At 43.1% G+C, this 22854-nt stretch overlaps 1 protein-coding gene across 1 annotated transcript in view; it reads left to right on the top strand.

Annotated features, from left to right (window-relative positions):
* The first annotated feature begins 304 nt into the window (after positions 1–304).
* Positions 305–22854, top strand: part of Opn5 (opsin 5) — a 44198-nt gene continuing 21648 nt past the window's right edge. Inside the window, exons 1-5 of the mRNA XM_070023339.1 lie at positions 305–470; positions 4797–4916; positions 8853–9023; positions 12633–12967; positions 22168–22409. Coding sequence (XP_069879440.1) covers positions 341–470; positions 4797–4916; positions 8853–9023; positions 12633–12967; positions 22168–22409 — 998 coding nt within the window. The 5' untranslated portion in view covers positions 305–340. The remainder of the gene's footprint in view (positions 471–4796; positions 4917–8852; positions 9024–12632; positions 12968–22167; positions 22410–22854) is intronic.

The following is a 22854-nucleotide window of genomic DNA, read 5'->3' as shown; positions in this document are numbered from 1 at the left end:
AGATTAAAAATAATCTACGCAATGCCTAGATTCAACACTGCATTTTTGTTAGCCTAGCTGCAGGTAGAAATTGAGAGGCAGTTCAACTGTCTGGCTTTAGTCTCTTATTCACTTAAGGGAGGTATGACGTCACTCTGAGCTTCCTTTGGTGTGTGTGGATCTTCAAAGAAACATGCTCAGGCCTTTACCAGCTATGGAGCAGAGAGTCATGTAGGACTCTGCGAACTTGCCTTCTTTGTTTATGTATTTATTTGGAGAAGGGAGGATGATGAGATCATACGAGCTTACTTAGTCAGGTCTGATTTGCTTTGCAGACTCCGCCTGGTGGCTAGTGGACAACATGGCCTTCAACCACACTGCTGGGACCCAGGGCCAGGGCCTTCCACACTACCTGCCAGAGGAGGACCCCTTTACTTCTAAACTTTCCTGGGAAGCAGATATAGTGGCTGGCTTCTACCTCACCATCATTGGTAAGCTCCCTCCGTTCTCCTGTGTCAAGGCTGTTCTTAGAAAATGCCCAGGCGGAGATGTTGATTTTGCACAAATGTTCTGTAACACGTGCATGAGTGTGTTTTTTTGTTTTTGTTTTTTTAGTGGAGCCGAAGAGTTGGGAAGATGGCGCGGCATTCTGGCATTCCATAACTATCATAGAAATGACCATTATTATCATTCTTGGGGACAGATGTTCTATGGAGTCAAAGAACTTTCTATAGCACAATCATCCTGACAGTGCATGCATGTTGATTATTTTACCAGTAGGGTTCTTGTTGGAATACAAAGTAAACACGATGATAGCTTGCTGGTGGGAAATGCTTTTGATTTAGTTCTATGGTTTTTAGAGTCAGAATGGACCATGGACATCATCAAGCTCAGCTTCCTTCTCTCCTAATCGAGGAAACTCTGTCCCAGTGAAATACTGTAGACATGCTGCATTTCCTCTGTCCAAAAGTAACGCTGCCCCGTATCCGCAGAGCCTTGCCATTGAGGAGAGCTAAAAAAAAGAAACAAAGTCTGATTTGTCAGTGGAAGTCAATCCAGGGTGCAAAGATTTCTGTGTAGAACTCACAGAGGGATGTACTTGCTGCATTTGCTTAAAGTACTGCTCATGATGGCCCTTGAACTCATGCACCGGTGTCTTCCAAGTAGACCGGTGCTACGGCATGAAAACCCACCATATTCTGGCATCTTAGGATCAGAAAAAAGTGTCAGGCTCAAGACATCTCCTTGCTAAAAGAAATTGTTTACCGGTTGAACACACACATATTTGGGCTAGCTCATATTAAATTAAGTATTAATTAGTTAAAATTAACTTGCCCGTACCCTCTCACTTTGCTTGAAATATTTATGATAGTCCACTTTTCTGGTTTGCTTTCTATGTCATGTGGAGACAATTAAGATTTAACTACAATACTTTTGTGTTTTTAAAGTTTGAAGTTGGTATTTTAAATCTGGGTGACCAGAATGCAGGTGGGTTATATCTTTAGGTTGGTCTGCCTTTAATCTTTTCAGAGTCAAGCCTGTTTTTCTCTCTCTTTCTCTCTCTTTCTCCTCCTATCTTTCTCTTTCCTTTGTCTCTTTCTTTTCTTCCCTTCCTTGTTCCTTCCACTTTTCTGTTTTGTTTCTTTCATTTATGGATTACTGACAAAGAGTTTCATTTATTTCCTGAAGTTAGAAAATAATAAAACTCATCAGAAAATTGTTGAGATCCCTTTATGGTCAGTGCTTGAGGCCAAAGGAATCTTTGAGATTGAATGAGAAATTTCCCAGCCATTCCCTGGGTGACTGTCATTCTTGTTACTAATTGAACTTCAATTTAACTCAAACATAAATATATAAAGAGCAACCCTTCTTTGCCACCATGAAATTGCTGGGAATGGAGCAATACCTAGAATGCTGGAATGGAGACCATTGTGTCCTAACATCTACACTGCAATTTTATTCAACTCAAGTACTTTTGATAATCAGAAAAAGGCAGACAAACAGTCATCTTATAAGTTACATTTAATTGCAAAGAATTCATCAAAAAGTAACGTGTTTCACCTGTCAGAATGTGTCAAACAATGCAACACAGGGTGAGCTATCATTCCATTCTCCATTCTATCAGGAGGGATGGACTCAGCAAGCGAGGCAAGCAGAGTGGGTAGGTGGAGGAAATCAGGAGAATTTCTTGGTGCACATGGCAGTTAGCAAGGAAATCATAATTATATTCAAATGCTTGTATGCTAAGACAAATCTAGAAAATCAGGTCTAAAAAGAGCATCAGGAGACGCAGGAAGCTGGGGGTGGAGTCAAATACAAGAAAGGAATAGAGTGAGGCCAGGTCATCTGGAGGGCTGTTGGTTGAATTCAAATTCTTCTAGGTCTTGGTTTTGACCCCATGTCTGCTAGTCACCTTCTCTTAGGATAGATGAACTTGCGTAAATGTGTAATTCTCTGTGTGTGTGTGTGTGTGTGTGTGTGTGTGTGTGTGTGTGTGTGCCAGTACTCAGAGCCTGGGTGCTGTCTCTTTCACTCAAGGCTGGCACTCTACCACTTGAACCACAGCTCTACTTTGCTTTTTGGTGGTTAAATATCTTCAGATAAAAGTCTTACAGACTTTCTGCCCAGGCTGGCTTTGAGCTTGCACCTGCAGATCTCAGCTTCCTGAGTAGTTAGGATTACTGGCGTGAGCCACTGGCTCCTCACTAGATTCCTTTTAAGGAGATAATATGGAAGGAATAAAGTTCTTAGTGACCTTCACCAGAAGTGGAAAATCAGAAAATGAGAATATAAACCTGAATTTGGAATGCAGGAGAAATAAAATAGAGACTCGTTTCCCACCTCCACTCTGATACATCGATTGCCCAGTTTATTAACAGCCTCTATATGAGATGTTTTTGTACTGGTAAAAAGGATCCAAACTTTTTTTTTTTTTTTTTTGCCAGTTGTTGGGACTGAACTCTGGGCCTGGGCGCTGTCCCTCAGCTCTTCAGCTCAAGGCTAGTGCTCCACCACTTGAGCCACACACAGCACCACTTCTAGCTTTTTTTTTCTGCTTATGTGGTGCTGAGGAATCGAACCCAGGGCCTCATGCATGCAAAGCAAGTGCTGTACCACTGAGCCACCTTCCCAGCCCCAAGGATCCAAATTTTTACAATTTTCAAAATCTCCCCCTCCCCCTCTCCGACTCTTATCTTCTCAATCTTGCTACACTAGCCTTGTGAGATAAATTTGCTTTCTCTTAATGGTCATCTACAAGCCAGGTTGCCTGTGGAATTTTTACATAATCATATAACATCTTAATAGAGAGTTGCTTTGGGCACTGGGTGAAAACCCTGTGAAGTGGCGATAAGAAAGAAAACTCAAGGAAAGAAAAGTAGGAAAACAAATAGTCTCAAAAAGATATCCAGATAAAGGGTGGTTAAATGAGCCTTACATTTATATATATTGAATGCCTATGATGGAGCTCATCTTCTTAATCTCTTTGTTGGATACAACCTAGACGGAATTATTTAATGACACACTTCATTTTCCCAGTGTGCCTGACTAGATGGTTTCCTTCAATGAAACATGAATTTCATGTTAGTTGGTTTGCTTCCGGACTCCATAATTGCCTCTATTTCCCTCCTCTTCTGCTTTAAGAAAGCAAAAGGGACTTTAAGAGAGCAAGAAGCAGCCTTGCCTCCAGGGAGTCAGGTTTCCTAGGAGCCAGATGAAGCCGGTTTCTGGTGGTTTCACACCATCAGACATGCCTTTCCTTTCCTCGCACCCCCCGGCTCCCCTCCCCCCCCAATGAATTGTGGTGGAGAAATTAAAATAGAAATTATCAGTAGAAAAATCTGGGTTTCTCCTGTTAATACTCTCCTTATTCCTTACTACTAAAGGCAGCTGTACCAGATTCTCATTTACACACAGCTACACTATGAAGCAAGAATTCCTGAGGAAATCTACTCTACATGTTAAGCTTTGGAAGTAGGTGTATTCTTTTCTTAAATACAGTCAGTAGGGATTGGGTCTTTTTTTAAAAATTGGATTTAAACTGGGTTTGTAGAAGCTTTGTGAACAGTTTCATTGTCATACCAAAGGCAATTAGTCATTGATAAAAATAATATTGAAAAAGTGGGAGCACATAGATGCTATTGTTGATAGGTTTCGTGGGGTGAGGGACACTTTCTCTCCCCTTTGGTGGGAGGGGCAGTTCCCATGTGACCAATCATCACGTACCCACCCTTGATATCTAGTCCAATAGCAGCCAAAGGCTGTCCTGTCTGCCAGATATCCAGCATGCCTATCTCCTCAGGGGTCAAAGTCCTGAGACTTGAGTCCGGGAAACGGCCCCTCCCATGCCGGGGATCACACCAGCCTTGTCTGCTCCCCGGCCGAAGTCACCTCTGCTGGTGGGCTTCATCTTTAGCATTTACCAAGGACCAAGGGCCTGACCCCACTTGTAAGAGGGAGGGAATTCTATAAGGCTAATGATCTATGAAAACGGCGGAGGCAAATACTCCAGTCTGGGGGCCGGTACAAGAACTGACCATTGGGATTCCCATATCCTCATGAGCCTCACTGGGAAGTTAGTGGTTCCTTTTCCTGGGTAAGTTCAGTTCCTGTCAGTTCCAAGGCAATCCATCCCTTGACTGTCACTCACAACTCATCCTTTTTAAAATCTCATCTTCTTAATTTAGATTTTTATCTAGAGTCCTCTCATTACCCTCTAAACCGAAGGTGTCCATTTTTGAAATTGAGAAGTTTCGTATCTGAGCGAACTCGAATTCTAGTTTTTAACAATGGGAATTCTTTTTTGTTTTTCTTTGTAGGGATTCTGTCCACATTTGGAAATGGGTATGTCCTTTATATGTCTTCTAGACGAAAGAAGAAGCTGAGACCCGCTGAGATAATGACGATCAATTTAGCTGTCTGTGATCTGGGGATTTCAGGTAAACTGCTCCCTATTCTAGACCACTCACTGGTTCAGAGAGCTCCCTTCCCTCCACCCCCTACTGCCCTTTCCCTCACAAATCAAATTTACAGTATTCGTCCACGGTCAATGGAATGCTGTCTGCAGGAAGCCCATTCGTGTCACATTTCCTGAGTATTTTCTGTGTACCAGATCTGTGAGAGGATGAAGATACAATTAATAACAGTGGATCATGCCTTATATATCTCAAATGGATAGTGGGTCAATGATTCAGAAATCAGAAACTTGCAGGAAGCTCCAATAAACCCTAGGGGGATGATTGTCACTGGTTAATGACAACCAAAGGCAGGAGAGAAGTGATTACAAAAGGAAGGAAGATCCTTCTTTTTGTGTCGTTGCGCCCCCTTCTGTTTGATTATGACTTCAGGATTGATCAGTAGCACAGGAAGCTTCTGGTTCCCCAGTGCCGAGTCAGCTACACACACAAAACATTCAGTGGGAGGAGCTTCACATTTTTCATGTCCTGGAATTTATAACCAGAAATTTGGATTTAAGTGGTTGAGAATGTAACCTGAGCATTCAGATATTTAAAATTAGAATTTCAAAGCCAGTTCACATGTAGACAAAATCAAGAACTGCTGATTTCTTTCTTGTTCCTTTGACTTATCTAATAACCTAGCAAGGAGGAATGACAATAATATTTCTCTTTAACTATAACTATAATGGTGTTAATTTTCTTCGTAAAAGTTCAATGTATAGCCAGCTGTACACTGATAATCACTTTGGATTCCAATCCTTTCTATTTAGCTGGTGGTCTTAGGATGTTAGAACTGAGGAAACAGATATTTGGTTTTTTTTTTTTTGAGGGGGGAGAGGGTTGTTGTATTTAAAAATTTTAATTGTTATTATGAAGATGATGTATGGAAGGATTAAAGTTACATAAGTCAAGTAAAGAGTATATTTCTTTTTGGCCAATGTCACCCTTCCCTTCCTCTCTCCCAGTTTTTTCCCCCCATCCCCACCCACATATTGTACCGTTCACTTTCAACCTAGTGTCTAGTGAGTACCACTGCTGCATTTGTTCACCTTGACCCCCTTACCCTCCCAAAGACAGATAAATGAACAAACAAGAGAAAAAGAAAAGAAATCATAAACAACAACAAAGAACAAAACCTCTTGTATCCATTTCCTGGGATTCATTTTGGTAAATATTGTTTTCTGCGCACAGGCATTGTGCCTCTGTGTTCTTCCCCTGAGAGTATGCTCCTTTGGTCTCAGCCTAGAGTCCTGTATCATTGATCATATCCTGGTGTATTTTAGGTATAGCTTCCACATACAAGAGAAAACAAGTTAGGTAAACAAAGTTTATTTCATGTAACATGATTTGTTCAAGTTCCATCCATTTCCCTGCAAATGACATAATATTATTCTTTCTAATGGCTGTGTGAAATTCCCTTGTGTATAGGAAGCACAGTGTTTTGGATCTACTCTATTGTAGGGCATCTGGGCTCACACACACACACACACACACACACACACACACACACACACACACACACACACACATGTTCACATACACATCCTCTTACCGCTGGAATCCTTTTAGCAGTTTTCCCTCTAATGCTCCCAAAGTGCTTTCTGATGTAGTTTCTTCATAAAAAGATATTTTTTTCTACTGCCACCCGTTTGTAAAAACAAGCCTTCTTTATTAGGGTATGAACAGAGTTGCTCTTGCATAGCTTTGGCCGTGTTGTCCTCTTATGGAGAACTCTCCCGCAGTTAGTTATTTGGGAAGTCTTCACTCAGTGAGGGCCAGCTTGTACATACTGGGAGCTCTCAGGGTGAAAGCACATGGCCTGAGAGGTTTCTTTCTGTGCAAACAGCATGGACACCTGCAGTTTTGATGTCTGCCACACGATGGCAGTGCCACAACAAGAATGGTAACTTTCTGGGTCATCTCATTCAAAGGCCCGAGGAAGCTTCTCCCCTGTACTGGTATGAAATGCCCGCCTGAATGAAACCTGTCATTTCAGCTACATTCTTCTCCAGTGAGTCATTCCAGGCGCAGCCTTAAAGCTGAGTTGTGCTAGGTTTGAATAAAAACGTCCTTAATTGTTCTGATGGGCTGGAAATACTTGCAGCCATCAAGTCTGCTTGGCAGTGCCCAAAGAACAACCCGTCAGCATTTTTTTCTCCCACGTGTCAGTTTTCTCTCATTAATCTAGATCACTCTGAGTGAGCACTTATCATATGCTGGCTCTTCCAAGAAATGTGAAAATTTCTGTCTGTTTTCCTCCATGCTCACCTCTATTCCATTTCAAGCATCTTAAGGAAGCACCTGCGAGGCATTGGATGTGCAAGTATTCATTGTGAATGACTCTCCATCAAGAATGGGTGCGAGCATAATGGGAGAAACGAAAACAAGCAAATGTATGACCGGGCTCAGTCATCCAGGTGGATTAAACAAGAGTCCCAAAGGCTCATATAAAATCATACACTGGAAGAAAACCTGGCGCAGCGTGTGCCACCTTGTGTCCCTTGCACACCACAGATGCTAATTTCACTCCATAGTTCACTGTCCTCTACTTACTGCCTTTCTTCTTATATATTTGCTTGACTTCCAACCCATTGCTTTAAGCATCTACCTACATGCTTCTGCCTTGGTTCAAACAACAAATGTGAACTCTATATTCTAGCTGTCTTCATACCACGTGTCTGTTCTGCCATAGCCTGTTTGGGGGAGGGGAAGGGGAAGAGGACACAGTCAAACTTGCTATCCTCCCGACTCAGCCTCTCAAGTGCTGGACTTCAGCTATGAGCCACCACCCACATCTAGTCTCTGTCACTCTATAGCCTATGATTTAAACTTTGCTTATCATTCGCTTTCTGTACTAGAAAACAGATCTGCCAATCTTGACCTCCTGCAGCTTGTTCTGCGCTTGTCAGTAGGAGCTACTTTCTCTTTCTTCATTCTCCTCTTCCTCCACTTCTTCTTTCCTCCACTGGTAGATTGTTTTGTGGAAAGTTCAGTTCTAAAAGAGCAGTGCATGCCCCAGGAATGTACACACATGTCAATAGGATCAATCTATTAAGAATCTGTGTTAATAAATTCAATGAGAAAGAAAATCTTCTGGTTGCTTTAGTAGATTCCAAGAAAACATTTGGTAAAACCACACATTTCTGGCAAAGAAATACTTACTAACAAACCCTCACTGGAGAAGGCTTTCCTTGCCTAATAAATGGCAGCGACAACATCCCAGTATGTATATCTGTAATAGGTCACTTTACCCAGCATGGCTGGATCATCTGTGTATGTTGGTTTGTGTGTTTGCTTTGGAGACCAACTCACGGGCTTCCAGTTGAGTAGCATCATAGTTTGCCAGTGCACTTGTGGTGGTTGAATGAAAGTGTATTATATCAAATCTTGTTCCTATGGATAGTGTTGGTAACTCAGTCTTGAATATCTACCTTGGAAGGGAGAAATGAATGGAGCATTGGGGAAAGTCAGTGGTGAAAATTTGTACGGTGGGAGGAATTTTCTCTCACATGACTCACCATGAATATGTTGCCCCTTTCTCTTAGCTGTCGAATGGCTCACTTTAGGAAAACACCAAGTATGAATCGATTGTCACTGCCCACCGAGATAATGTCTCTCCTGCACTCCCCAAAGCTGGTGTCTTTGAATGGGTCTTTACAGTAACAATTGCTCAAAAGCATTTTTGTTTCTAGAAGCCCCTTGCGTGATCATTAGTGACTTCAGACCACTTTGGGTGGTCTTCAAGCTCAGTTTATTCAGAGATACCTACCAGAATGCTATTAACATAAAACTTGCATGCAATAATGTCTGTTCCTTCAGCCAGCCCCAGGCTTCAGGGGTAGAGAGACTCAGGGTGTTGTGTGGATAGGGAGGTTTGAGGTCAGAGGAACTTCCCATGACGCGCTCTTGCTGCTTTAGTTGTAGGCAAGCCGTTCACCATCATCTCTTGTTTCTGTCACCGCTGGGTGTTTGGTTGGATTGGCTGTCGCTGGTATGGATGGGCCGGATTTTTCTTTGGCTGTGGAAGTCTTATCACCATGACTGCTGTGAGCCTAGATCGGTACCTGAAAATCTGCTATCTATCTTATGGTAAGTGACCATGTTTCTTATCCCGCCCTGATAATCAAAGTTAGACGGACTGAGTGTCAAAACTGTATGTATTTCACACAGTTAATAAATAAAGATTGTTAATAACCTCAGAGACCCAGACTATTTCTATTTATAGCTTCTCCTGTTCTATTATATGTTGAAGGCTTTGACCTGTATACCAATGTAGCTTTCTTCTAATACTGCTTTCGTAATAATGTCTGACTTTTGGCTGCACTGCTTTTTTTTTTTTTTTAAGGTATCACTTCCTTGTATAAAGTAGAAACTTCTACTACACAGTGTCATGCAAGCAAACAAAAAAATGCTGCCTCGATGGGGCATTAAGTGTGATGTGGTAACTGATTATGAGCAAGGCCCTTTGTCATTCCTCTCTGGGATTCAAGCTCTTATGATTTAGAGATGAGGCGTTCCAACATTTTCACCTCCAACTTTAGAAAGCCAGGTAACTTCTCCTACATGAAAACCACACACACACACACACACACACACACACACACACACACACACACACACACACACATTTAGGTGGAAAATTGGGGAAGGCTAGGTTAAGGCAACAATACACACATTGTTTTCAGAGACCAAATATTGTAAATCATTCTATTGAAAAATAACTTTTTTTTGCCATGTGCCGGCGGCTCACCCCTATAATCCTAGCTACTCAGGAGGCTGAGATCTGAGGATCTCAGTTCAAAGCCAGCCAGGGCAGGAACATCCTTGAGACTCTTATCTTGAAGAAACCCCCAGAAAACTGGAAGTGGTGTGTGGCTTAATTGGTAGAGCGCTCACCTTGAGCTGAAAAGCTTAGGGACAGTGCCCAAGCCCAGAGTTCAAGCCCCATGACCAACAAAAAGAAATAACTTTTCTTATGTTCACGTCTGGGGGTTCTGGAAATTTACTGAGCCAGTCAGAGAAAGCTCAGGGCATCTAAATTTTATAAGGGCAAGTGAACATAATCAGGAATGAGTTCTACTTCCCTCTGTATCCATTTGCTTTGATATCAAGCTAATAATCAGAGCGTCTAGAACCATGGGAACAGGTTACGCCCGGGAAACTGAGGCATGAATGGTCACCCATCACTCTCAGTGTGGTAGAATTTCCCTTGGTATCATTATAAAACCTTGCAGTGGTCAAGCCCAAGGAGCCCATGCGTGAGGTGGTGGCACTGTGGGGGTGGGGAGATTCACCAACTACTGTCTTCATGATCCAGTACTCAGAAAAACAAAACGTGCATCTCTTCTCCTAAACAATTAAAACCTCAACTAGAAATAGCTGGTGTCAAAGTTTCCCATAAGATGTCCTCACACACATTCTAGCTGACATGGGGGTCTCTTTCTTTGCATCATCTTATGTTGGGTCATGCCGGACCTATTTCAGATTTCATGATACACTTTCTAGACAAGGAGGCAGAAAACTTCCACTGTCTATGTTTTTACAATATTTGCTTGAGCTTAGACTTTGGCATCAGCTAAAGAGAGGATGCTGCCCCTTGCCAGAATCACTGCAGAGCGAAAGTCTAGATTGGAGCTGCATGGATGTTCTAGCTCCTTCCAAGGCCGAGTCGCAATCTTCCTTCATCATTGAATCTGATGAAATCTTAAGACTACCCCCGCCCCTCCCCCTAAACAGAGTGCCCTAGAATGTAGAGTTGGAAGGCCACTAAGGGACTTGAAGGCCTTTCTCCTGTGTAATGTGGTAAACAGGGGTAAGGCGCCCCCTGGAGATGCCCACTGGGGCTCTTCTTGCTGAATTCCAGGGACCGGTGCTCAGGAGGTTACTCCTGCACAAGGCAGCCCATCCTGTGATCGGTCTGCTCTGGTTGTTACAATGTTATTCCTTATATTGAGACAAAAACTGCCTCCCAGTAACCTCCACCCATTGGTCCTAGTTTTGACTTCTGGAGCAACACAGAACCAATCTGCTAATCTCCTCCCTCCTGTACTTGACAGCATTTCACCCTACTGGAACGTAAGTATACCACACCTCACTAAGTAAAGTAACCCTCACGGGGAATGCTTTTATGCGTCTGGCTATGCACCTTCTTATCCGTCTGTGTGATTATCTCTGCCAATGATTTATGCATTGTGATGGATGACCAAAAGTTGACCTTGGTGGTGACTCGATCATTGCTCTCCTAATTTATTTGGTTGTACTTGAGAAAGTTGCATTTCATGAAACCAAATGCCATGTATTTGAAAAAAAAATGGAGACAAGATAGCTTAGGGACAATCTATCGAATTTATTGTTAGGGCTAAATGATAAACACATAAGCAGAACTTTATAGTTTGCAAAGTAGGTTCTTTAAACTATTTCATTTAACCTTTATCAAAGCCCGCAAGTACTGTCTTAGCATTCCTTTCCTTTCCTGGGTAAGAACTCTGAGCATCTAGGAGAAAAGATTAAATACCAGAATTAGAAGAATTAGCATCTTCGGATATAAATCTTAATCTGACCTAAAGAGAGGCAGACTGTTTATACTGAAGAAATAATTGAGCTTTTATTGATATCATAAAACCAAAGTAGTGCAATGCCACACCCCAGCCTTCTTATGTGAGTCGTGGAGGTAATTTCCTGTGTGGATTGCAGCGTGTAGTCCGGCTGACCTGTTTTCAGTGGTTGAGTTGAATTTTGGAAATGATCACTAATGATTAAAAAAAAACAAAACATTTTAAAGATGCCTTCCCTATTTCTTCCCATTGGAACTCCCTTTTGATTAAGGGAATTCGTGCTGGGAAAAAAACTGTTACCTTTCTGCTGTCCTGAAACTATCTTCAGAGAATCACCTTTGTGGCACTCGATGCATTCTGCATAGGCTCTCTTCCCCTCCCGCCCCGGCCATCTATCAAGAATACTTGAACGTTCAAAATTCTCTAGGATCACAAAGCGCAGTCATGTGCTTTAGCCAGCTATCATGCCCACCGCCTCTCACCCAGCTCTGGGGACGACAAAGGGTACTAGGGACACAACAGCTTTAGGAAAGAAGGATGTTTTAAAGAAATAAGATGCCAGGTGAAGGTGGCTCACGCCTGTCATCCTAGCTACTCAGGAGGCTGAGATCTGAGGATGGTGGTTCAAAGCCAGCCTGGGCAGGGAAGTCCATGAGACTCTTATCTCCAGTTAACCACCAGAAAACCGAAAGTGGTGCTGTGTAGAGCTCTAACCTTGAGCAAAAGCAGCTCAGCGACAGTGCCCAGGTCCTGAGTTCAAACCCCAGGACTGGCAAAGACAAAACAACAAAGACAAGACATGTAAGATGTGATTTTTCATCTCTCCCATGGATTCTTGGTTTGGCACCAATGTGTTTTTAGATGGCTTCCCAAGGCAGACTGCGGCCTTCCAAATCATCTCCTTTTACTGTCGTCCCATTTTCCCAGAGTTTGCCATCTCTCCCTCGCAAAGCTCTTAGCAGTGTAGCGCCAACGTTCTCTGTGCCTAGTCTCCTGGAGCAAGGTCTCCCTCGGTTCTGTCACCTGCTCACCTCTCCCAGAATTCAGTGGACTAAACCTTTGAAGGTGGAATTTGACATATCGAGGGGAGGTGTTCGGGTGCAGGGCAGATGACACGGGGGTAACATCTGTTTTCCACCTCCAGGGGTCTGGCTGAAGAGGAAGCATGCCTACATCTGTCTGGCTGTCATCTGGGCCTACGCTTCCTTCTGGACCACCATGCCGCTGGTGGGCCTGGGGGACTACGTGCCCGAGCCCTTCGGCACCTCGTGCACCCTGGACTGGTGGCTGGCCCAGGCCTCACTGGCGGGTCAGGTGTTCATCCTGAACATCCTCTTCTTCTGCCTCCTGCTCCCCACGTCCGTGATCGTGTTCTCCTACGTGAAGATCATCGCCAAGGTGAAGTCCTCGTCCAAAGAGGTCGCTCACTTCGACAGCAGGATCCCCAGCAGCCACGTGCTGGAGATGAAGCTGACCAAGGTAAGGGTGGCCTGGACTTCAGAACAATTCTAACACCACAGGTGGAGAAGCTAGGGGATGCTGGGAACGAAACAAAAAACCAAACAACAAGGCGGGATCCTATGCCATTTCTGTGCTTCTGAGCTTGGCCTTTGTCATATTCTTCTCCTCTGTCTCTGTCTTTCTCTTGCTCCTTCTCAGAATATCTTAACGATTTTATAAAAGTGGGTCGATGGGTGATTATCTGTGGGTGTGGGATGTGGTAGAGTGCTTAACAAGTACAAGGCTCTGAGTTCAAACCCTACTGCTGCCACACACACAGAGTCACACACACAGCCACACCAATAGAAAAACTGTGATGAATCATATAACAGGCCTTGCTGCTTTCCTACCAGTTTGCATAGATGCTTTGTGAATGTTGTGAAGGACATTCTACCACTCAAATGACTCATGGAGGAAATGAGATGCAGCGTGTGCATCTGGTGGGAAGTTTTTCCTATCATAAGAATGGTTTCTGCGGGGTTGAGTCTCAGGGTAAATCCTAGTTTTATACTTGGTAGTGTCTTAGAAATGGCGATGCAAGGAAAAGAGCGCCCAATTTGACAACAGATCAGCCTTTAATACTATCCTAAACTTCTCATCTGTGACCCAGAGTTAGCTACTTGGCTTCCTTGAATTTCCTATTTCCTCTCTTGCGCTACAAGAATAGCAATACCTTTTTTGTTGAGTCATTGTAGAAATTCAGTGAGGTAAAGCATCCTGTTCTGTTGCTGGTTGCGTAGTAGGTGGCAAAGGAATCATAGTTTCTCATTTTTCCTACAGATTTAAGGAATCCTGGCTACAGCCAAAAGCAGCAGTTTCATTAAAGTATAAACAAATTTCTACTGTGACATCTGCCCTAAAATTCAACTATTTTTAATCATGATTCACATCTAACCCTTGATTTCTTTCTACTGAGTGAAGGAAGAAAAAATTATCTCATAGCGGAACTTTTTACAGTCTTAGAAGTCTTTTTCTTAATTCAGCTGCTGCCTGGAGGCTGACGCTAGCTTATTCACTTGCAGTTTCTGATCGGCACAACAGCCTCGTCTAAAAGCTTACTACTTAAAAAGCCAAGATTCTGGGACTGAAATCATTTGCTTTTCTCTGCACTTTATTCCTAGCTGGGTTATTGTCTAGGTCTGCCTTCTGCTGGGCTGATCTTGGCAAGCTGAAAACTGGCATTGGTCTATAAAATCCAACCTGTAGCCTCTCTACATGTGGGTCATTTCCCTCTAATTAATTGTGTAAAAAAGTGATGATTTAGTTGAATTTTATAGCAGACTGAAATTTCATGGCCTGTAGACAGAGAAACAGGCAGACAGACATTAAACATAGATTTTATCTTTTTGGTTCAATGTAATTTCACTTTCACATTTCCACATGACTCGGATGCACAAGTTTCACCTTGAGTCGCCAGGCTAAAGTCAAGAGAACCAGAGATTTTCTTATCTTCCCAGAGCTACCTTTATGTTCCAGGTTGCTTTTCATAAGATCATGATGGCGGTGAGCTGGCGATCCTCGTTTGGTTGTATCACCCATGGGCCCGGCCATTTTGCTGAGATATTTAATTCCTTCTAATCTCAGTAACAGTTATTAGGAAGCCTAGTGCATGTTCTTTATCCCAGCGAAGAGATATCTTTAGAACATCATCTCAGTAAGCTGTGTCCCCACTCTCTTCTCTTTCTCCCACAGCCCTGTCAGTATGTATTGGGAGTGTGGTTAGAACCTGGACTAGAGAGGCACAGATTTTCTTCTATGCCCACAACACATATGCTCTACTGCTTCTAACACTGGTGCTCATCTTAGTAAGATAAGATCGAATTGACCTTCTCAAGGTCAACAACTAGCTCCTCTCACCACCTTTGGGCTGTAGGCCCTGTAGCAAATAGAATGGAAAACTGGTTCTGATTACTATGTGCATCACCTAAATTATTCAGAATAATCTTAATGCTTGCAATTCTTTAGGGTTCTAGCTGTGGATATTCAAAAAGAATTTCTCCACTCTACTCAAAACCCTTCACATTTGACACACACAGACACACACTCTCTCTCCTGTATTGATTTAGGTTTAGATTTTGAAACTATATTTATTTTTTTAGACTTATATTTTAAAACTGAGAAGCTGATAAATAAATGTTTTATTGCTCTGGGTGTTTCTCTTAGTAAAAAAATTATAATATTCATAAAAACACCGTCACTGCTAAATGGCGGTAAGATGAGAAAACAATGCCAGAAATCTTCATTATTTCCCCACCCCCCCAATATTATCATGCTACAGATGCTGGCTTTATACTCATTGATTCACATTCATGTAACACATGTCAATCCTACACAATAGCTGGTCCTGCAGTGAGGACCCAGATCTAGCAGGTGTCTGGATTCCCCTCAGCATTACTCCTTTCTATAAAAGAGGCTTCCTGACTCTCTCTGGCCGGTGATGCCCCCCGTCCACAGGGCACTCAGCACGCCACTTTTAGTGGCACTTTTCACGAGGAGTCATGTATTTGTTGCCCTTTTTTTTTCTTGTAAATATGCAATGTAAAAGTAAGTGTGTATATTCTGTTTGCTTCTGCACCCTACCGCCTGGTACCTACTCAAATGCTTAATCAAGATGGCTTGAATGAATACACAATTAAATGCGCTAATCTAATTGCCGTGATCACTGTGAAGAGCTCCCTTGACCTCTGGACTGAGTGCCTCAGTCCCTTTCATGCCTGATGGGACAGTTCCCTTTGTTTTGCTTTTCCCCATTGATTGTGAAGCATACTGTTTACCATCAATGTCTCCTCTTATTTGTTGCTCTCTGAATGTCATTTATCAATAAAGGATGAGGTTCAGGGAAACTTCTTTGTGGATTGTAAAGGTAGCTGGTGGGAAAACTGAACTGTACTGCTTTATTTTTATTGCTATTAGAAGGTGATGTACAGAGAGGTTACAGTTAAGTTAGGTAATGAGTACATTTCTTTTTGGACAGTGTCACCCCTTCCTTTGTTCTCTCCCAGTTTTTCCCTCCTGTACCCACCTACAAGTTGCATAGTTCATTTTCAACACCGTGTCCAATGAGCATCATTGCTACATTTGTTCACCCTTTGTCTCTCCGTTTCTGAGCCCCTTATACTCCCAAAGACATATTAACGAACATAGACAACAAAAAGGAAAGACAACAAAAATGTATTGCTTTTTAAAAGTTATTTTTCAAGCCAGGCACCGGTGGCTCACGCCTGTCATCCTAGCTACTCAGGAGGCTGAGATCTGATCATGGTTCAAAGCCAGCTTGGGCAGGAAAGTCCATGAGACTCTAATCTCCAATAAACCACCAGAAGACCAGAAGTGGTGCTACGTCTCAAGTGGTAGAGAGCTAGCCTTGAGCTGAAGATCTGAGGGACAGCGCCCAGGCCCAGGGTTCAAGCCCCACCACTGACAAAAAAATTGTTTTTCAATAATTAACTTCCTTTCCTCTTCTTAGGTGTTCTTAACTTAAATGGCACTTTCCAGAGAATTATTTCCAAAATGGGATGTAATCTTCCTATGCCTCCTTGAATCCTCTCCATTTCCTTCTCAGAAATGATCAATTTTTGAGTTAATGTACAATTACAGACTTATTTATCTGCACAATACCTGTCTTAAAAGTTCACTAAGCAAAGTTCAGAAGCAAAGAAGGATCTGGTTAGCTTGGTGAATAGTGTCAAGCCAGTGGTCCCTCCAGCTGCACCCGAGCCCCTGTGAGGTCTTGCACAATCCACATTTGATATTTATTTGGGTCCTCGGTGGCCGAATCCCTCTCATGATGGAGAGTGTTCACCATCCTTATGAGGAGATAGAGCTACACAGCTCTGAACTTCTAACACCCTGAAAAGTGGATCACTCATTTCCCAAGCCCCCCCCACCCCTGTAGCTTGAGCATGGCCTGAGCCAGCCCCACACCAGACTCCAGGTCCAGGGCTGGGAGAGATGCCCTGCCCCCCAACCATGACTGCAGTGTCTCCATCTGAAGCAATGTTATGTGTATGTCTGAGTATCATATCTGCTCACTGAGTCTCCATTCTAAGTACGGTCTTTCCAGCATGCTCTGTGTGGTCCAGAAGCCTTCCCAGAAATCCCTACCCTGAACCTCTCAGCCAAAGTCAGTTATGGTTCTTGGAACTCAGACTCTGTACTGGGTACATTTGGGAGCAAACCACTGAAGTTTCCAGGGCTTTACTTTTCTCATCTGTGAAAGTGGAAGGAAAAGAGGAATTCAACGATATTTTGATGATTGTCTTTAAAACTCTGTCGTTCTATAAAAGTAGTTATAGTAGTCCAGTTACTTCTAGGGCTATGAAGGTAGATGGCATGGCTCTCCACTTGAGTATTTGTTCCCTTCTAAGCCACAAGGAACTACATAAAGAACTGGGATCATCCACAGTGAACAGAAAGCTGCCCTGCTCTCCTCTCCACGCAGGATACTTGTACAGTACTTCCTGTCCTTCAACGCAACCACAGGCTAGTCACGGAGTATGTGTGTGCTCGGTTTTAGACCACAATTCCAAGACATTGGTGTTAGAGTGACATGACCTAATTTGGCTCTTCTCAGTTGAATCACAGCTTTTGCTTGTTTCCAGAGTAGTTTATTTTAAGACTTGAGAAAATAGCAACTGGGAAATGTAGAGTTCTCTTCTGTTTTAGCAGGGATTCACATCGGTTAGCATGTGGCAGGTGCAGTGAAGATCTCAGAATATGTAGGTGGTTTTTGGTGTAAGTTTTATGGAGGAGGCTTTGAGGGAGTGAGGCCTTGTTATTATCCCATGGGGGAGAGAGAAGAAAGGGAAAACTCTAAGTAGACATGCTTAGGTTGCCGAAGCAGTTAATATAGCTCAAAATCCCCATCCTCCGTTTTGCTGAAGTAAGTTGTCAAGTACCAACTTTCTGTTGGTACTGTGTCTCAGTGACCATTCTTCCACCTGCAGACAGCAGCAGTCTCAGAACTGGTGTTTGTTACCCCATCACTATCCTTTTTAACATTTCCCCAGGGGTGAAGAGCAAATCCACGGACTTGGTAAGTAGACCCAAGGCAGCAGAATCAAATGGTGGCATCCTCCTGTTCCCGCCAATCACAGGCTCCCCAGAGGCGGGTCAGGACCTCCCCCTTTGCCCGTCTCTTTAGATAGTGACCTTATCCACCGAGCCACTGAAATGCCTGTGCACCGGGTTCTGTGATAGCACTCACCATTCCATTCCGTCACCGTGGCCCTCCTTTCAAGCTTTTACTTTCACACCCATTCCCTGTCTTCTCATCTTATTTCGTTCTCCAAGGGAGCTTCCGGCTGAAGTCTGACTCCCGTCTGGGTGGAGGAACTTGGTGGGAGGAGCTGGGCTACCTGGCTAAGAAATTGTGAATGGAGCAGCAGGGATTTGCTTTTTGTGTCCCACTCTCATGAATGGAGTGGAACCATGGCTGAGGTCATAGGGTATCTGGGAGCCAATGACATTCCCACACTTGCACACGACCTCACACACCCAGAGAGGGTGGGGTAGTATCTGCCTTCTCAGACCCCCGGCCTGCCTGAATGCTAAAACCACACGTAACCCACAGAACTTACTAGAAACCCTGTGACTCCGCGGTTGCTTTAATCAGCTCATTCACTGGGCTTGGATGGGGTGATTATGGATAACAGTGCTTTTGTGCTCCTTCATGGCAGATTTGAGCTGGAGGTGGGCAATACCGAGGTCTCCGGGGGCCCTCTGTAGCGAGATTTATTTAAAACAAATCGAGTTGCAGATGTGTGATGCTTTTGTAGCAGCTAAGCACATAGTCCGTGAATATCCTCCACAAACCCGCCTAATTTAAGAATTTGAAGTTTTACTTGCTTTGTCAGTGAACCAAAAGGCAGTGATGGAAGTGAAATGATTAGAAAATAATACAACAGGGCTGGGAAGGTGGCTCAGTGGTAGAGTGCTTGCCGAGCATGCAGGAAGCCCTGGGTTCGATTCCTCAGTACCACATAAACGGAAAAAGCCAGAAGTGGCGCTGTGGCTCAAGTGGTAGAGTGCTACCCTTGAGCCAAAGAAGCTCAGGGACAGTGCCCAGGCCCTGAGTTCAAGCCCTAGGACTGGCCAAAAACAAAAATAATAATATGACAGGAAAACCTGGATGTTGCGAGTGCCTCTTTTGGAACTGCTTTAAGGGTATTTGGGAGGTAAGTTCTGGGAATTCAAACAGTTTTAGAATTTGCAAAAGTGAGGGACAGACTTACAAAAGGATGAAGCCCAGTAGAAAGCTCTGGAAAAAGGAATGCAACATGATAGTTTTTAAAATTCTTGTGGAGTTTCAAATCTCCATTCACTTTTAAAATCTTCATTTAAAATCTTCCATTCACTTCAGAAAGACAAATATATTGTACGGCACCTTTCCGATCTAGACTTTACTCCCTGGTTCTGCTTTAGATTTGATTTTCTTTTGTGTGTGTTGGTATTGGACTTTGAAATTGGTTCCTTGTACTTGCTAGACAGGTGCTCTACATTTTGTCCCCACAAGATCCTTAGTTCCATTTTCACTTGTGTATATGGAAGATGATGACTCTCTTTCCCACCACGCCTCTCTCCATTCATCCATTCTTCCCTCACACACAACGTGTTTCTGGTATTCATTTCGTTAAGTGATATTGATCCACTTGTCAGTTGTAGGGCATCTGGGCTGTTTCCCTTTCTGGACTATGGTGAATAGTGCTGTGATGAACAAGGATGTGCAGGTGTCTTTACAGTGTCCTGACTTAACAGTCTTTGGGGTACATAAGTAGTCCTCTCTTTATTTCCTTCTTTTTAGAACTCCATACTGACTTCCATAGTGTTTGGTGTGTCTTTTTAATGGTGCTGGGGATCCAACCCAGTGCTTCAAACATGTTAGGCGAGCAGTCTGCCACTCAGTTCAGTCTCCAGGCTTATTTTTACTCACCCCAGACATGTAGTTCCATAGACAAGAGAATGAGGTTATAAAGTTGCCATGAGTCCAGTAACTCCGCCCCCACAAATGCTTATATTAACACACACACACAACTTGGTTATAATAAAACTATGTGCCATTGACTCTGAAAATAAGAAGTAAAACATCGCAAATGTTGCTTTCATTGCTGTTTTATGTCTTCCACACAACTTGTTACCACCCTGAGCTGGGGACTCCTACCCCTTCCCCAACCCCTCCCCTCCCACCTTAAATTAGGGAGTGAGAGAAAGAGGGAGCAATGTGGCCTCAGATAGTGCCATTCTGACACCTTCCAAAGGTTTAAGGGAACTCAGAGATAAATGGAAGTTTTAAAATTCCAGAAATGAAACTGGCCAAGCTTCCTGTTTCGATTATGATAGCCTAGGGCACATAGTTCTCTGATTGGTTAGCCTTAAGTCACATGATGCCTAGAACATCAGCTCCATTAAACTCCAGGGAAGCAGAGACAAGCTGGGATTACTAATGTAGATGACCCACTGGTCTGATTAAAGACAAACAGAAAAGCGCAAATCAAATGATGTCCACTACCTAGGAGGCTGATTTGAATTGTTTCATTGCATATCTTACAGAGACCAGGTGCAGATACTCAGTAGGCAACAGTATATGGTAGAGAATAGGATGTCGGATAGGGTCTGCAGCACAATCAAGCTTTATGTAACAGTCAAAGCTTTGACTTTATTTGCTCATTTTGTACTCTAATTAACCTTCCCCCCCCCTTTTCTTATTTAGACAGTTGTCTGAACAAATCTGCTAAGAGTGGAAATTGTACTCTTGTGGGCAGAGATGTTCCCTGATCCTCTGCACAAAGCATGTGAGATGTCCAATAGTACTTGTTGGCCAAATGAAGGAATAGTGATCTTTTTACCTGCTATTTTCTTTTCCTGCTTCATTTTGCTTTCTAGGCGAAACTTCCTGAGGAGAGGCCTCATTGTGTATTCTGGGCATACATCTTCTAGTGCTTCAAAAAGTGAAGGGTCAGCTGAGTAATGTGTTACCCAGCACACTGACCACATGAATGTAATTGGTCTTTGCAGCCCCCCCTCCCTCTGTTGTGTTCTCCTATCAAAGTGAATTGCTCATGAGTTTCTGTGCACACTGCCCTGGTTCTTGTCTGTACCTCTGACCATGATGACCCCAGCATTATAATTTTCACATACTTTTGGCACAGTGCCAGCAATATGCTACATCTTCCACGGAACATCTTAATTTGCTCAACAGGCTATATTTTTATTCGCTGATCTGTTATTTAACTTATGGTTTGTTGCATTCTACAAGGAGACCATTTTAGTATTAAGGTGTATTGGAGTTTGCTACAGCCATTGACATAGAATCTTGCTCAAAGCATTTGTTAAAAGGTTTTGTTGGCCCAAAGTGAGATATTTTATAGGGGCCAAGTAGGTAGCCAGAGGACAGTAATTAGAAGTACATTATTGAATGGATTGTTGGAGATGATGAAAATTTATGAGGGTGTTCAATATTGCATTTCTAATTATTCCTGGGTCCAAAAATGAGGAGGCCTTCAGGTAATTATAATTTTGTATGAGAGAAGAATACTTTCTGGAAAAATCTCGTTTTATAGAACCACACCGCTTTGATTGAAGCTGAATAAATCTGTTTCGTTGGATAGCCAGTGAATTTCCAGAGTCTGAGACTCAAGCTTAAAGAAAAACTTCACCCAAGAGAAATAATATTTAATAGAAATCCCCGAAGATAACGTGTATTAGAATTTCAAAAGGCAAACAGAGGTTCTCAGTTTCCTCGGGCAAATGGAGATGATTTAAAATTTCATCATGGTGAACATATATTATCTGCCAAGTCTTCAAGTGAATATGGATTGAGGAGACTGGAAAGTTCAGGGGAGCTGCTGTCTTTCTGTTTATTATGTTGTTTTTCTTTATTTGCCAAAAAATGCAGACAAAACCATGATTAGTATAGGGTCATTATCTTAAGTTTTGGTCCCTTCCACATGTAGAACACAGAGTGGATTGAATGTGGACAATGAAATAAGGAATTGGAGTGATTGCTTCTGGAGGAACGTCTCAGAAGCGTATATAAAGTGGCTCCCGTGGGTAAAGTAAATGGGCAAACAGGAGACAGAGTTTCTGGGGGTGGGAGGGAGTGCTGGTCTTTCTCCACCCCTGTCCTCCCAGAGTCTTACCATTCACCGGGTCTCTCCCTGCTCCTCCCTTTGTCCTGTCAGGTGGCCATGCTGATCTGTGCTGGCTTCCTGATTGCCTGGATTCCGTACGCAGTGGTGTCCGTGTGGTCAGCCTTCGGGAGGCCAGACTCCATCCCCATCCAGCTCTCCGTGGTGCCCACCCTGCTGGCGAAGTCTGCTGCCATGTATAACCCCATCATCTACCAGATCATCGATTACAAATTTGCCTGCTGCCAAAACCGTCGTTTGAGAGTGACCAAGAAGAAATCTTTGGAAGACTTCAGGTAATTTTTTTTCTTTTTTTAGCAGCTGGAAATGAATCTTATTTTCTTGGTTTCCCAAAACCTGGGGTGGTTCAAGCCTCGTTGGGGTGCTAGCACCTGAGGATTAGAGCTGAGCACCTAGGCGTCGTTTCGGGAAGACTTCGTTGTTCTCTTTACCTGAAGTTTCTGAAACCAAGTAGCATGACACGTCGGGGTTGGACCATAGGGTAGTAAGAAAAGTGATTCTAGTTTTTTCTTATATCTAAAATTACAACTTGTTATTTTTATTATTAATTGTTTTATTGTTATTAAAATGTGATTCTGCTTTTGAGCTGGAAACAATCAAAATGCCACACCGCACCTACTGGAGCAACTACCATGTGTCAGTGGCTCTCAACTACTTCCTTATCTGTGGCAGAATCCATTTTACTTCAAGAGAAACTCTTACACAAGGCATTGACCTAAC

The sequence above is a fragment of the Dipodomys merriami genome, unplaced genomic scaffold (assembly GCF_024711535.1).
Source record: "Dipodomys merriami isolate MVZ:Mamm:240054 unplaced genomic scaffold, mDipMer1.0.p SCAF_16, whole genome shotgun sequence".
In the NCBI taxonomy this organism is placed as follows: domain Eukaryota; kingdom Metazoa; phylum Chordata; class Mammalia; order Rodentia; family Heteromyidae; genus Dipodomys; species Dipodomys merriami.
This window is presented reverse-complemented; position numbering and strand designations above follow the sequence as displayed.